Genomic DNA, 12176 nt, shown 5'->3' on the forward strand with positions numbered 1-12176 from the left:
CAATTCAGAAACCAAGGATATCAGCTCCTCAACCTCATCGAGGGCAATTACGTTTGTCCCATGATTCAGGTAATTCTAGCCGACGCGTGCATTGCGGATCCCCTGACCTCATCTCAACTCACGCCGAGATACCCATAAGAAAAAGTATATCACCAAACCCTTCCACCCATCCAAATCATGACCGAACAAGCTAAGCTCAAGGTCGGATACGTCCCTGGTACATTCATCTCCTCTTGCTCTCCTCCACCGGCCGTACTGACGGGATCAACCCCACAGAGCACTTCTCTACCCCCCTCCTCCTCGCCTCCCGTCATGGCATGCTCCCCCCTCACACCCTCCACCCCCAGCCCTCTGGTACGGGCCAAATGATCGAATCCCTCCGTACCGGCGAAATCGACATCGCACTCGGTCTCACCGAGGGTTGGGTCGCTGGTCTCGGTGGTGACAAGGATTGGTACAAGATTGTCGGGTATGTATCATAGCTGCGCTATCCAGCTACATCTAGATCTAATGGTACTATGGTACAGAACTTATGTCCAGTCACCGCTCTGCTGGGCGATCTCTACCGGAGCGCAGAGTGAGTATAACTCTGTTGATGATTTGAAGGACAGCAAGTTGGGTATTAGCCGTATTGGGAGTGGGTCTTATGTCATGGCCTACTACTTGGCTGACACCAAGGGATGGCTCGGTACGTATCAGCTATCCTTCATCGACGCCTTTTACGGTGCTAAGACATGGATCATGAAGAGGAGGGCAAGCAACCCTTTGATTTCCAGATCCAAAACACCTTCCTCAACCTCCGCAACGGCGTAAACTCCGGCGCCTCTTCCGCCTTCATGTGGGAATACTTCACCTCGAAGAAGTACTACGACAACAAGGAGATCCGTCAAATCGGGGAAATCTACACCCCGTGGCCCTCGTGGTTGATCACGGCTCACACCTCTGTCCTCGCCCGCTCCGACGCTTCCCAGACGCTCAGTGCTCTTCTTGAGGGTATTAACAAGGGTGTGGAGTACTTTCATGCGCATACGGATGAGGTTGTGGAGTATATCTCGACCGAGTTGGATTACTCGGCAGAGGATGCGAGGGCTTGGTTGAAGACTGTCGAGTATCCTCAGGATGTGAAGAAGGTTGACCAGAAGATGATTGAGAGCACTATCGGCACTTTGCAGAAGGCGGGTGTTATCAGGGGCGAGCCTCAGGCGGAAGCCATGGTTCAGAAGCTCTAAAGCTTGTAGGCTTGGATGAACAGTTGCGCGGTGTCAAGATAGGATGGACAAGGTTATTGTATCGATATAGGATCAAAAGTACGAATGTGAAATAGAAGATTGTTTCTTGGACCCTTCATGTTGTGACGTGCGGCATCGGGCCCTGTTCCCCACACTGCCGAGAAGCGACAGCGCGTCGTATGTACACCGCAATTGATCTCACTATCAAAAACCTAATTGCACCCCAAGCAATTCGATCGCATTTGCAAAGCCGTCCTTCATTCGAGCAATTGCAAAATGGACCGCTACGCCGACCTCTTCGGACTCGACGAAGACCTCCCCTCCTCCCCAACCTCCGATCCCGACCGGGACTCATCCGACCTCTCCTCCCTCCTCCAACCGCTCACCCTGACGCCCTTCCGCTCTGCCACCTTCTCACCCACATCTTTCCTCCTCTCCCACCGACACACCGATCTTGCAGACCTTCGCGCTGAGCTGGATGGACTGGAAGAAGAAGTACGAGCGGAGCTCGGTGGGTTGATCGAGAGGGATTATGGGGAGTTTGTGGGGTTGGGGAGGAGTTTGGGAGGTGTTGGGGGGATGGTTGGGGAGCTTAGGGGGGGACTGGAAGAAGTAAAAGCCGGGGTAGAGGTATGTACGCTGGATTGAGGGGACGGAGGGTGGGTGTACTGAAAGCGTGTCTGCTGTAGGCTATCGCGACAAGACTGAAAAGCACGATCGATGAGATCGACCAATTACTCGCCGAGAAAGCCACAGTACGGGCTGATATGAAACTCGCACGATCGTTGATGGGGTATGCGCAAGCACTGGAAGAGTTGGAGACAGACCTACAGATATCAAGTCCGAATGGGGCGCAGAACCACGTCAATCGTTCGGCGGAAAGGTTGCTATGAAGCTGCCGTCTCATACTTGCTGTATACTAACGTTGGGTGACAGTAATACCTCGCTAGACCGACTCCAAGGCCTCGCACAATCTTTCAGCTACCTCACCTACCTCCGCCAAAAAATCCCACAAGACCACCCATTCCTTGCGGCGTATCAAGCACGGTTCGACAGTGTCGAGGCGACGCTCATGGCGGATCTTGCGGCAGGGTTGAGGGAGGCGGCGAAGTCTGATACCGACAAGACCCGGTTAATGGGGATTTTGAAGGCGTATAGGGAGCTTGGAAGGCCGGGGGAGGCGATGGGGGTGTTGCAGAGTATACGATGAGATTGAAAAAGGAAGAATGAAGGGAGGGTAAGGGATGTGCATTTTGATTTTGGCGTTTTGACATTGGGGTGGAGTTCATTAGGGCATTTCTTCAATATGTAGACGACACCCACACAAGGGTCAAAAGAAATTCTGTTTTAATATTTCATATGCACTCACTCCATCTATGCCTTGATAACACATCCTGGCGCATGCGTCGACGACAACACAATCTCCGCCACCTTGATACTCTTCTTCGTCGTCTTATTAATCTCCTGCACCTTAACCTTGACCTGCCCCATCAACAACTTGATATTCGTCTCCAACTCCTCCTCCGTGAAATCCAGCTGTCCGATCGGAAGTCTCACAACACCCTGCTGCTCACGGTAATCCTGCTTACCAAGCGCGTCCTTGATCGCAGTGGTCAAGTCTTTCGTCACAGTCCCGCGCTTCACGGACGGCATGAGGTTTCTCGGACCGAGTATTCTTGCGACCTTGGAAAGGAGGGAAAACGAGTCCGGGTGCGCAATACATTTATCGAACTGAATGGCACCATCTAGGATCTTCGCAACGACTTCTTCGGCGCCGACGATGGATGCGCCGGCTTCGCGGGCTTCTTTTGCGGCGTCACCATCTGCGATGACACAGACTACACTTGGCTTCTTGCTGCCCTTGGGGAAGAGAATCGCGCCACGGACGGGTGCGACACCGTTGATGGTATCGATCTTGATCGCGATATCGTATGGCAGCTTTTGGTTTTGTCCGACTTCGGCGGCACGGATGTACCTCATAGCCTCCGAGATCGACATAGGCTGAATCATATTCGGGTCGCCCCCCTTTTTTCGGCTCCACTTATGGGCGGAGCGGACGGTGGCACCGTACCAGATTGGCTGGCCGTGTTCGTTCTCGGACGGTTTTGTGGGTTGGACGATGGGTTGGGCGTGGCGGGTCTTGACGACGGCCATGGATCTAAGGTTTGTTGCCCGTGGGCACAGACGGGCGGGTCTTCGTGATAGCATGTTGGTCGATTCCCAAGGGTAAACGGTAAACGGTAAAGGTTCTCTCTCGAGGCCAGTTGCGGTGGAGCACTTTGGCCAGATGCAAGGGCAGAGGGGAGCGCAGGAAAACGCAAACAGCAGTCAACACCCTCTCAGGGTTGCAGTCAACCTTGGAAGTCAATTCAGGGATCTATCTCTGTGCTCCTCGATATATTTCGCCTTCCACTTCCCCAACTCCGCTCTCGCGTTAAACTTCTCCTCACTCCACTCCGGAATCATCAAACCACCCTCACCCGACGCCTCCAATGCCCAACTCCTGAGCATGTTGATATACTCCCCATCCCTAGGATGTCCCATCTTGTGGAAGTTACGGGCGTCACCTTTCTCGCTGATCTCATCTTGTTCGGCTTGGAGCATTTTCTCCGTTGATGGCATAGTCAGGCGGCCGGCGTAGAATCGTGCCACGACCATGGCCTGTGCTTCGGAGTTCGGGAACGGGATGACTTGCCATGGCAGACCGAGGAATGTCAGGGTTGGATCATAAGCGTAGAACACTTGGCGGTATAGGCGGCGGATGCGGAGGCCATCTGTGATTAAGGCATCCGGTCCTTCGCAGAGGGATGGCATAAGTCTGTATGTTTCCTCGTCAGCTCTTGAAACGGGTGGATTCAATGGAGGAAAGCATACGGTAGTGAATAGTAGTATCCCGTTGCATACAACACCACATCAACACCCTCTAACACCTTCCCACCCTCTAACACGATACTCCCATCCTCCCTATACTCCTCAATCGGCGGAACATCCTCTACATCCGGATGCGGAATCACAGGCATCTTACTCTCGGATCGAACACTCCTCCACACAGGTTTATGTGCCTCACGGACGATTTCCTCCGATATATCAAGACCTGAAGGACCATTCCCGACAACGAGGACTTTCTGGTTGGTGAATTGGTGGGGCGTGCGGAAGGATTTGGCGTGGGTTATGGGTTTGGGGAAGGTTGAGATGCCTTTGACGGAGGGGATGGTAGGGACTTCGAAGTGGCCTGTGATAACCAAGACATTAGCCGAAGAAGCGGGAAAGATCTGATTATCAGACCTGATGCGATGCATACAGCATCAAAGCGCTCTTCCCAAGTTCGTTCATCGCCCACAACCTTCCGCAACTTCACAACCCACTTTCCTGACTCCTCCGAATCTTTCCTAATATCCTCCACCGCAGTCTGTAACTCTATCAAATCTTTGACTTGCGCACTGTATGCCCTCAAATACTCTAGGACGACGGAGCGATGTGGAAATGTCTCTGTATCTGGCGGGAAATGGAGATCGGAGAACTCCATAAGCTTCTGTGCCGGGATATTGCTGCGGTCAGGCCCAGTCAGCTATTGTCGAGCAGAGTGTTCAGTTGTTATCGCTCACGTATGAAGGTACTTGTACATCGGCGACGGCCAAACCGGAACACCATCCTTCCGCAATGGCTCGTCTTCTTCTTGCGGGTTCACCCGTGGTACCGGTGATGGATTGGGTGTCTCATCTGTATAGATCCTACAATCCCAAAGCGTGGTAAGCCTCACGTCAAAACTCCCGTACATTTGCGCATACCATGATCCGCCAATCTCGCTCCTCCGTTCATAAATCCTTATATGGGGGATGCCTTCAGCGATGAATGCGCGGGCCGCTGTCAAGCCTGACGCTCCAGCCCCGATGATGGCGACCCGTCGTACTCTACCTGGAGCAACCATGCTCGTTTGTGTCGATGTAACGTTTGACGTCTGATCTCGATCCCGTTCAACTTTATTCCTTATCGTACAGTAGACCTTTGTCCCGCCAGCGCCCAACGGCCAACCTGTCAAAGCGCGCTGCTCGGGTGCGCCGGATCTGTACTGGATGCCCTTACGAAACAAAACCCTTGCAAACAAAGACCCCTCCGTTGCCCATTGAAACACCAGCCCTCAAGCCCTCTTGTTTACCACCAATCTCCCTCTTCGTGTCAAGGGTTGTCGTCCATTTCCCGTTTGTCCATTTCCACAGCACGCCCCCCCTCGCCGTGGTCGATTGTTCTGGCCTGATTCTGCGACACCTACTCGACTGCCTCCCTCTTTGACACTTACAAAGTTAACCCCCGGCCGCCCGTCCTTCCAATTCCTTCTACTTCTTCTTCGACTACGGAATTCTGCCGTTTCCAATTGATACGTGATCGTCATGGGCTTCTTCAACAAGAGGGAGTCCGTTGGTGGTACTGCCGCCGACAACGCTTCCATTATCTCGTACCAGTCCATCAAAGAGTACCCTTCTCCACCCATGTCTGCGACTCGCACCTCGTTCGCCCGTCGCTCAACCTCGTCGAACCACTCCGTTAACTCAAAGCGCTCTCCCTCAATCCTCTCCAACACCAAGTCTTTCTTCTCGACCTTGTCGGCTCCGGCGACAGCACCCGCGCAACCCAATGCCTCTGTCAAAGGAGTCAAGCTCCCTGAGCCACCGAATGCGGATGAGGACCCCAGTGGGTATCTTAGGACGTTGAATGCTGTTAGGGAAAGGAGTAACATGATTTTTGAGAAGGGAAAGACTGGCGAGTTGAAGTGTTTTGACCTTGACATGGACAAGATGGACGATGTCGTTGGGTTTGTTGCATCAATTATCAAGGTACGTCGGTACGCAACGTACACTATTTTGCTGAATGCTGACGTATGGTCGTACAGCGGGACTACGCACCCGACTACCACCTTATCCCTCCTCACGGCCGCTGGCAGCACTTCGAAGTCGGCGGCTCCAAGCGCATTGACCGCCTCCTCGCCGCCTTTCCTCCCTCGATTGACGACTTCGAAAAGACAAGACGTCTTCTCGACCTCTTTGTCGTTTCCGTTCTCTTGGATGCCGGTGCTGGAACTGCGTGGACCTACAAAGAAGAGGCTTCCCACGACATCTACCGTCGGTCCGAAGGTTTGGCCGTGGCTAGTTTGGAGATGTTCAACAGGGGTCGCTTCAGTGGTGATATCATTAACCCTTGGAGGGTCGATGCAGAGGGATTGAGTCTGATTACGGCGGACATTTTGGGAGAGGATATGCAAGTTTCTGAGGATAACCCGCTTGCGGGGTTGGAGGGTCGTACGGAGCTCTTGAAGAATCTCGGAAAAGCACTCGGGGCTAAACCGGAGTACTTCGGAAAAGACGCGAGGCCAGGGAATATTTTGGACTACCTTCTCAAGCACCCCACTACCCTCGGCGCTGGTACGCCGAACCCTACCGTTTTGGTCCCGACTTTGTGGGCTGCTTTGATGCACGGCTTCGCACCCATCTGGCCCGCTGGCAGAACCACTTTGCCGGGCGACTCCACTCAGCTCGGTGATGCATGGCCTACGCAACTTCTCCCACAGTCACCTCCCCACGCCAAGATCGTCCCCTTCCACAAGTTGACGCAATGGATGGCATACTCCCTCATCCCGCCCATGACCCGCCTCGCCGGTATCCGTTTCGCAGGAATGCACCTCTTCACCGGTCTTCCCGAATACCGCAACGGAGGCCTCTTCGTTGACCTCGGACTCTTGACCCTCAAGAAGGAAGTCGAGGCCCGCGGGTTGGCGACTTACCACGCCACCGTCACCTCCGACAAGAAAATCGAGGTCGTCCCGATGTATGCGCCTGGCGATGAGGTTATCGTCGAGTGGCGTGCTTGTACCGTCGCGCTTCTCGATCTTGTTGCGGAGGGTGTGAATAAGAAGTTGGGGTTGAGGGCGGATAATGCGTTGAGTTTGGCGCAGGTTTTGGAGGCGGGGACGTGGAAGAGTGGGAGGGAGTTGGCGGAGATTCAGAGGCCTAATACGAAGGGGCCGCCAATCGGATTGTTGAGTGATGGAACGGTATGTCTTCACACACAATGCCCACCCTGTAACGAATGCTAACATGAACCTATAGGTCTTCTAGGTGAGGTGTTGACCGTGAAGAGTGTTTTTGCATGCCTAGGCGTTGGCATGGTTATATGGATGGAAGTGATGGATGGGTGGGTCGTATTGCAACGGGTCATCTTTCGGGCTGATTAGATTCCCTTTTTACCTGTGTTACCATATTTGCTTCTGTTTGAAATGTTTTTGTTGCTAATTTCACTTTTATAAAACAAGATGTATGTCATTTGAAACCTTCGCAAGTCCACTTGTCACTGTTCTGGCGTACATACGATCGGGTCTGATCTGTCAAGACCTCACATTCGTCGACAGCTTTTCTGATACAACAGGACATCCGCCATTTCCGGTCTCGTATCGTATATTGGGAGAGTGTCGTTCCCGCTTGCCCTTCACTTACTTCGCTCACTTCCTCGGAGCGTTCGGATCAACAGAGAATGATCCGGCGGGGCCCGTCATGAGCTGTCCCTTCTCCGCTGCCTCCCTCAACATCTGCTCCTTTCTGAAGTCTAGTACACGCTTCTTGTTGAAGTATTCAACCTGTCCAACCATCCATTAGCGGAATACTGGTTGGAGAGCGCAATGATTCCATACCCAACTATGCACGCACGAATCCTCAAACTTCTTGAACTCCTTTGGACATGCCTTCTTGGCCTTCACTTCCTCATCAATCGGGTTGATGATGTTGTTCTTATCCAAACACGCAAACCTAGATGCTGTGTAAGTACCTGACCACGGGAGGCGAACACCAAAAAGTGTGGGGATCCTATCACAACTGCAAACGTACCATGCGTCTCGGGAGCCCCAGCACTGCTTCCGCTGCTCTCTCATAGGAAGTTCATCAGGTCTAGGAGCCATATTGATCGTATTTGAGGATTCTCGATGACCTTTGCGGAATTCGCTTACATGGGCATACGTACTGGGGCTGGTGTATGGCGAAGTGCATGACGTTGCAGGACGGGAAGCAGGGATATCGATAACAGCACCTCAACGAACCAGACCGGCAGTATACGAGTTTGATCATGGCCGAACAGCAGGACCCCTCAGCTCCCGGTATTGATGCGCCGCCTCTTCCTCTGGGCTCTCCTCCGGCCACTGTGCCGGAGCTTCCCTCCGTCGGTGGCGGATCAGGCGGAGCACCGCCGCTTCCTAGCGAGCCTGTTCCGCGAACAGCATTGGTAGCTTCGACGGAGGAGGAATCCCCTAAAGAGGCGACGGAAGTCAGTACATCGTCGGCCGAGCCGATTCGGAAGGCTGAGTCACCCGCAGCAACGACGGCCGCAGCTAAAGATCCTCAACCGCAAGATGCTTGGCAGGTTGGCTAAGTCGTGTACACTCTCTTCTTTTTCTTGTATTTTAACCGTTCATCTATCCAGGCTGTCTGGGATTCGACACATCAAGCATATTACTTCTACAACACGGATACGAAAGTGGTAACGTGGACCAATCCTCGTGTACCACCTGGGAGTGAAGAGGAGAAGGCAGCGTTAGAGCAGCAGCGTCAGCAGCTACAACAAGCTCAGCAAGCGTATGGAGCCGTGGCGCAGGATCCGTATGCTGCTTATGCGGGTGAGGAGTATCCGTATCCACAGCAACCTGCTGCACCAGGTACAGAGGAGGACTATTCCTTTGCTGCGCGTTTCAATAAGCGTACTGGTCGCTTCCAAGCAGATCCCAAACTTGATCCTTCACGGCATACCATCGAAGCTCGTGCTGAACGCCAGATGTCCGCGTTCTTTGACACGGACCAGTGGAATCAGACCAGTGGAATGTCGTTGAAGGAGGAGAGAAGGGAGATGTATAAGAAGCTGACGAGGAAGGAGATTGCGGAGTATAAAGCGAAGAAGAAGGAGAAGAAAGAGATGAAGCGTCGTGCTTGGTTGACGAAGGATTAGCCGGCTAAACAACGTTCAGGGTTTTTGGATTGCTTGGTAGTACGCAGCTATCGCATTATTAGAATGCCGCAGGAGACGTAATAACCGAGGGACAATAGAAGACTCAGCTTAATAGCGAGCCCTCCTTTCATCATCCATGCACATAGCAAACAGTCTTCCCACGGCAATCACCATGCAGAAGTCAGGGAGATACAATGCAATGCCAGCGACGTGATACAAGTCGGACCATGAGAAGGGTAAATATGGTACCAGGAGTTAGGAAGAACCGCGAAGTTAAGGTTGATATAGTGTATATTTTGCTAATCTCAACCGAAGTACACTCTAGAACCGGATTAGATCCCACCTACAGCAGCCGAAGCGGAAGCTGGGTTGTCGGCAATACGCAAAGTAACCTCTCCTGATTGCGTAATATATCTGGTCAGACAAGTCAGCAACACGATTCACGTTGACTCCTGGACAGTCTTGTCTTACCTGACCCATGGCAGAGCCTGGTAGTTGAGCTTCGGCTCAATGATCTTCAAGTACCTCACTTGGATACCACTCGTAGTAAAGTATGGGATCTCGAACTTGATCTCCACTGGTCTCTTCTTCGTCTCCACCTGCTCGCCCTTGACGGAGGGCAAGTTGAGTTCAGCACGCATCATGAACTCCTTACCACCACCAAACTGCTTAATCTTCCAAATGATCGCAGACTTCTCAGGCGCATATTGCACAGTGCCGGTGGAAGTGCGGAAACGGGGGGTGTCGGCGTCCTCCGGGACTGGAATGAGGATCTCGACGTTGTTGGCTGTCGAGCGACGCTTGAACTGTCCTTTTGCCTGTTCGGAAATTCCATATTAGCAAGCGGTTTGCTCGATTCCAAAGGAAACTTCGAACCTTGACCATATACTCCAATCTGCTCCCCGAGTGACTCTCGATCAAGCATTCCACCCAGATCAAAGGCTTAACAGCCGTGTTCAACCGGTAACTCATCAACTCAAACTCGCCATCCGGTGGAATAAACGAGATTGTTCTGTCGTTCTCGAACCTAGACAACCTCACACATTGATGGAACTTGACATCCTCCATCTCGATACTCTTTCCTCTGCTTGTCCTTCCCGTAGTCTCGAACATCACCTTGTCGTTCAAACCCAACCGCAATTCGGGCATACCTGATAGGTAACACTTCATCTTAACTGCACCAAGGATTTCTGAACGAATGACGTTTCCGGCAGCGTTAACCATAAGGTTGACAGATTCGACGACATCGAGGAAGACTTCGTTTTTGCGATAGCGTATACCTTCAGAACGCCAGGACACTGCGTTGGTGACGGCCATTGGGGGTCGTGCTTGTACTTCGAGTTTGTGAGATTCTTGGGTGATGTACTCTTGCAGAATCTTAGTTTCCGTTGTCTGTGGGTAACCAAAGTCCATCATTTCATCCAGCAATTCGTAAATGATGACAAAATTGTCGCGGATCGACTCCTCTTCCAGTGTTTTGAAGTATTCCGTCAAGACCTGTACCAGCTTATGCATGAACAGTAGGATCTCAGTCGCATTAGTGTTTCGCTTCGTCAGTGATAATAGGTAGAGGTTGTGGTGTCTGATATAGAGATACTAGGGATGATGTTAGCAAAACATCCGGCTTGGTCACATTGATCCACGTACGTTGATACCCTCATGAGTGAAACAGGGTGTAGGCGTTACGTTCTCCTCCTCAGCCTCGTTCAGAAGAGGCATAAACTTCTCCACCGCCGACATAGGGATATCACCGCGGTAATTCCGGGCGAGAAGGGTCTTCCCCTTCATATCAAGGAAGAAAAGGCAGGAAGCCATATCTGCTGTTTCTGAAGCGTAGCAGCGTTACTGAGTTTAATGTCGCCTTCCAACTGAATACTCCGTATCACTGCCTCCAGAATGCTATCCAGATCTCTTCCTCCAGATTTCGGTTTGTTGCTCTCGTTGCATTCGTGCTTGGTGGTGCAGGACGAAGCGGTAACCGGTGACGCCAGGTGAAATAACCTTGACTTAACCCCTGACAGGTTAATTGAGATGTACGTACGTTAATGAGAACCCACCTCCGCAAGTATCGCCCACAAATACAATCGATACCTCGGTACCAGTATCATCCCTCTCTTTCACCCCTATACCTCTCCGCGACCCATCTACAACTTCGTCAATATGTCATCAAACGGTTCCGCCACGGCTTTGCGTCGCCTCATGAAGGAATACCAAGAGATTAGTCAGAATGCGCCAGAAGGCATCATGGCAGGTGTGTTGTGGCTGTCTGCAAGACTTCTTGGAAGCTCTCTGACTTAGTTACACAGGTCCATCTGACGAGAACAACTTCTTCGTGTGGGACTGCCTTATTCAGGGTCCTGAAGGCACGCCTTTCGAAGGAGGTCTCTTCCCGGCTACTCTTACTTTCCCGAAGGTATGCTTATAAAGCTTATCCGTTACAGAATATCATGATTAACACGTTGCTTCAGGACTACCCCCTCTCGCCACCTGTCATGAAGTTCACCTCAGAGATGTTCCACCCAAATGTCTACCCCGACGGTACCGTCTGCATCTCCATCCTACACGCTCCAGGAGACGACCCAAACCAGTACGAGTCATCTTCGGAAAGATGGTCACCAGTGCAGTCTGTGGAGAAGATCTTGATTAGCGTGCAGAGCATGCTGAGTGAGCCGAATGACGAGAGTGGAGCAAATATCGAAGCATGCAAGGTGTGGCGAGATGACAGGAAGCAGTATAACAGGATTGTGAGACGGTTGGCACGGGAGACGCTTGGATTGTAAGCGGTGGTGGCGGGATGTAGGTGGCAGGCGGCGAGCACAGAGAAGCGAAGTCGGTGTAGCGATGTCGGAGCTTGCATGGATTACGAGAGTGGTATACGCATGCTGGAGCTAATCCGCACCTTCTTTATTGTCAGAGTCTCTAATGCGAGAGACTTTCCTTTATTCTCCATTGACCACGAATCCCAAA

The 12176-nt window shown here is 52.1% G+C and overlaps 9 protein-coding genes across 9 annotated transcripts; 5 read left to right on the plus strand and 4 right to left on the minus strand.

Annotated features, from left to right (window-relative positions):
• Positions 1-131: 131 nt before the first annotated feature.
• SAICODRAFT_78339 (periplasmic binding protein-like II) lies at positions 132-1343 on the plus strand. Its single transcript, XM_019171109.1, has 4 exons — positions 132-217; positions 277-469; positions 528-688; positions 748-1343. The coding sequence occupies exons 1-4, from the start codon at positions 178-180 to the stop codon at positions 1227-1229; spliced, it is 876 nt and encodes a 291-aa protein (XP_019025243.1). The 5' UTR covers positions 132-177; the 3' UTR covers positions 1230-1343.
• A 439-nt stretch (positions 1344-1782) lies between these two features.
• On the plus strand, positions 1783-2563 carry SAICODRAFT_29705 (uncharacterized protein). Its single transcript, XM_019167477.1, has 3 exons — positions 1783-1859; positions 1919-2112; positions 2166-2563. The coding sequence occupies exons 1-3, from the start codon at positions 1809-1811 to the stop codon at positions 2437-2439; spliced, it is 519 nt and encodes a 172-aa protein (XP_019025244.1). The 5' UTR covers positions 1783-1808; the 3' UTR covers positions 2440-2563.
• A 25-nt stretch (positions 2564-2588) lies between these two features.
• Positions 2589-3500, minus strand: SAICODRAFT_29706 (ribosomal protein L1). The gene has a single exon (XM_019167478.1). The coding sequence runs from the start codon at positions 3381-3383 to the stop codon at positions 2604-2606; it is 780 nt and encodes a 259-aa protein (XP_019025245.1). The 5' UTR covers positions 3384-3500; the 3' UTR covers positions 2589-2603.
• Positions 3501-3593: 93 nt separating this feature from the next.
• SAICODRAFT_55267 (FAD/NAD(P)-binding domain-containing protein) lies at positions 3594-5157 on the minus strand (the record flags this gene model as incomplete). The annotated part of the gene is made up of 5 exons (XM_019169362.1): positions 3594-4047; positions 4104-4461; positions 4515-4777; positions 4835-4960; positions 5018-5157. 5 exons carry the CDS (start codon positions 5155-5157, stop codon positions 3594-3596), a joined length of 1341 nt encoding a protein of 446 aa, XP_019025246.1.
• Positions 5158-5409: 252 nt separating this feature from the next.
• Positions 5410-7407, plus strand: SAICODRAFT_78348 (DUF1688-domain-containing protein). Its single transcript, XM_019171110.1, has 3 exons — positions 5410-6061; positions 6118-7275; positions 7331-7407. The coding sequence occupies exons 1-3, from the start codon at positions 5618-5620 to the stop codon at positions 7337-7339; spliced, it is 1611 nt and encodes a 536-aa protein (XP_019025247.1). The 5' UTR covers positions 5410-5617; the 3' UTR covers positions 7340-7407.
• Positions 7408-7440: 33 nt separating this feature from the next.
• SAICODRAFT_29708 (uncharacterized protein) lies at positions 7441-8196 on the minus strand. Its single transcript, XM_019167479.1, has 3 exons — positions 8102-8196; positions 7909-8023; positions 7441-7854 (listed from the first exon to the last, which is right to left on the minus strand). Exons 1-3 carry the CDS (start codon positions 8170-8172, stop codon positions 7720-7722), a joined length of 321 nt encoding a protein of 106 aa, XP_019025248.1. The 5' UTR covers positions 8173-8196; the 3' UTR covers positions 7441-7719.
• Positions 8197-8299: 103 nt separating this feature from the next.
• SAICODRAFT_18219 (uncharacterized protein) lies at positions 8300-9209 on the plus strand (the record flags this gene model as incomplete). Its single annotated transcript, XM_019165922.1, has 2 exons — positions 8300-8630; positions 8691-9209. The coding sequence occupies exons 1-2, from the start codon at positions 8337-8339 to the stop codon at positions 9207-9209; spliced, it is 813 nt and encodes a 270-aa protein (XP_019025249.1). The 5' UTR covers positions 8300-8336.
• A 332-nt stretch (positions 9210-9541) lies between these two features.
• On the minus strand, positions 9542-11043 carry SAICODRAFT_90594 (putative AP-1 adaptor complex subunit MU; the record flags this gene model as incomplete). The annotated part of the gene is made up of 4 exons (XM_019171708.1): positions 10857-11043; positions 10086-10805; positions 9681-10027; positions 9542-9623 (listed from the first exon to the last, which is right to left on the minus strand). The coding sequence occupies exons 1-4, from the start codon at positions 11022-11024 to the stop codon at positions 9542-9544; spliced, it is 1317 nt and encodes a 438-aa protein (XP_019025250.1). The 5' UTR covers positions 11025-11043.
• Positions 11044-11274: 231 nt separating this feature from the next.
• On the plus strand, positions 11275-12159 carry SAICODRAFT_78354 (ubiquitin conjugating enzyme Ubc7/UbcP3). Its single transcript, XM_019171111.1, has 3 exons — positions 11275-11460; positions 11516-11622; positions 11678-12159. The coding sequence occupies exons 1-3, from the start codon at positions 11370-11372 to the stop codon at positions 11987-11989; spliced, it is 510 nt and encodes a 169-aa protein (XP_019025251.1). The 5' UTR covers positions 11275-11369; the 3' UTR covers positions 11990-12159.
• The last annotated feature ends 17 nt before the right edge of the window (positions 12160-12176 follow it).

The sequence above is a fragment of the Saitoella complicata genome (genome assembly GCF_001661265.1).
Source record: "Saitoella complicata NRRL Y-17804 unplaced genomic scaffold SAICOscaffold_7, whole genome shotgun sequence".
NCBI lineage: Eukaryota > Fungi > Ascomycota > Saitoellomycetes > Saitoellales > Saitoellaceae > Saitoella > Saitoella complicata.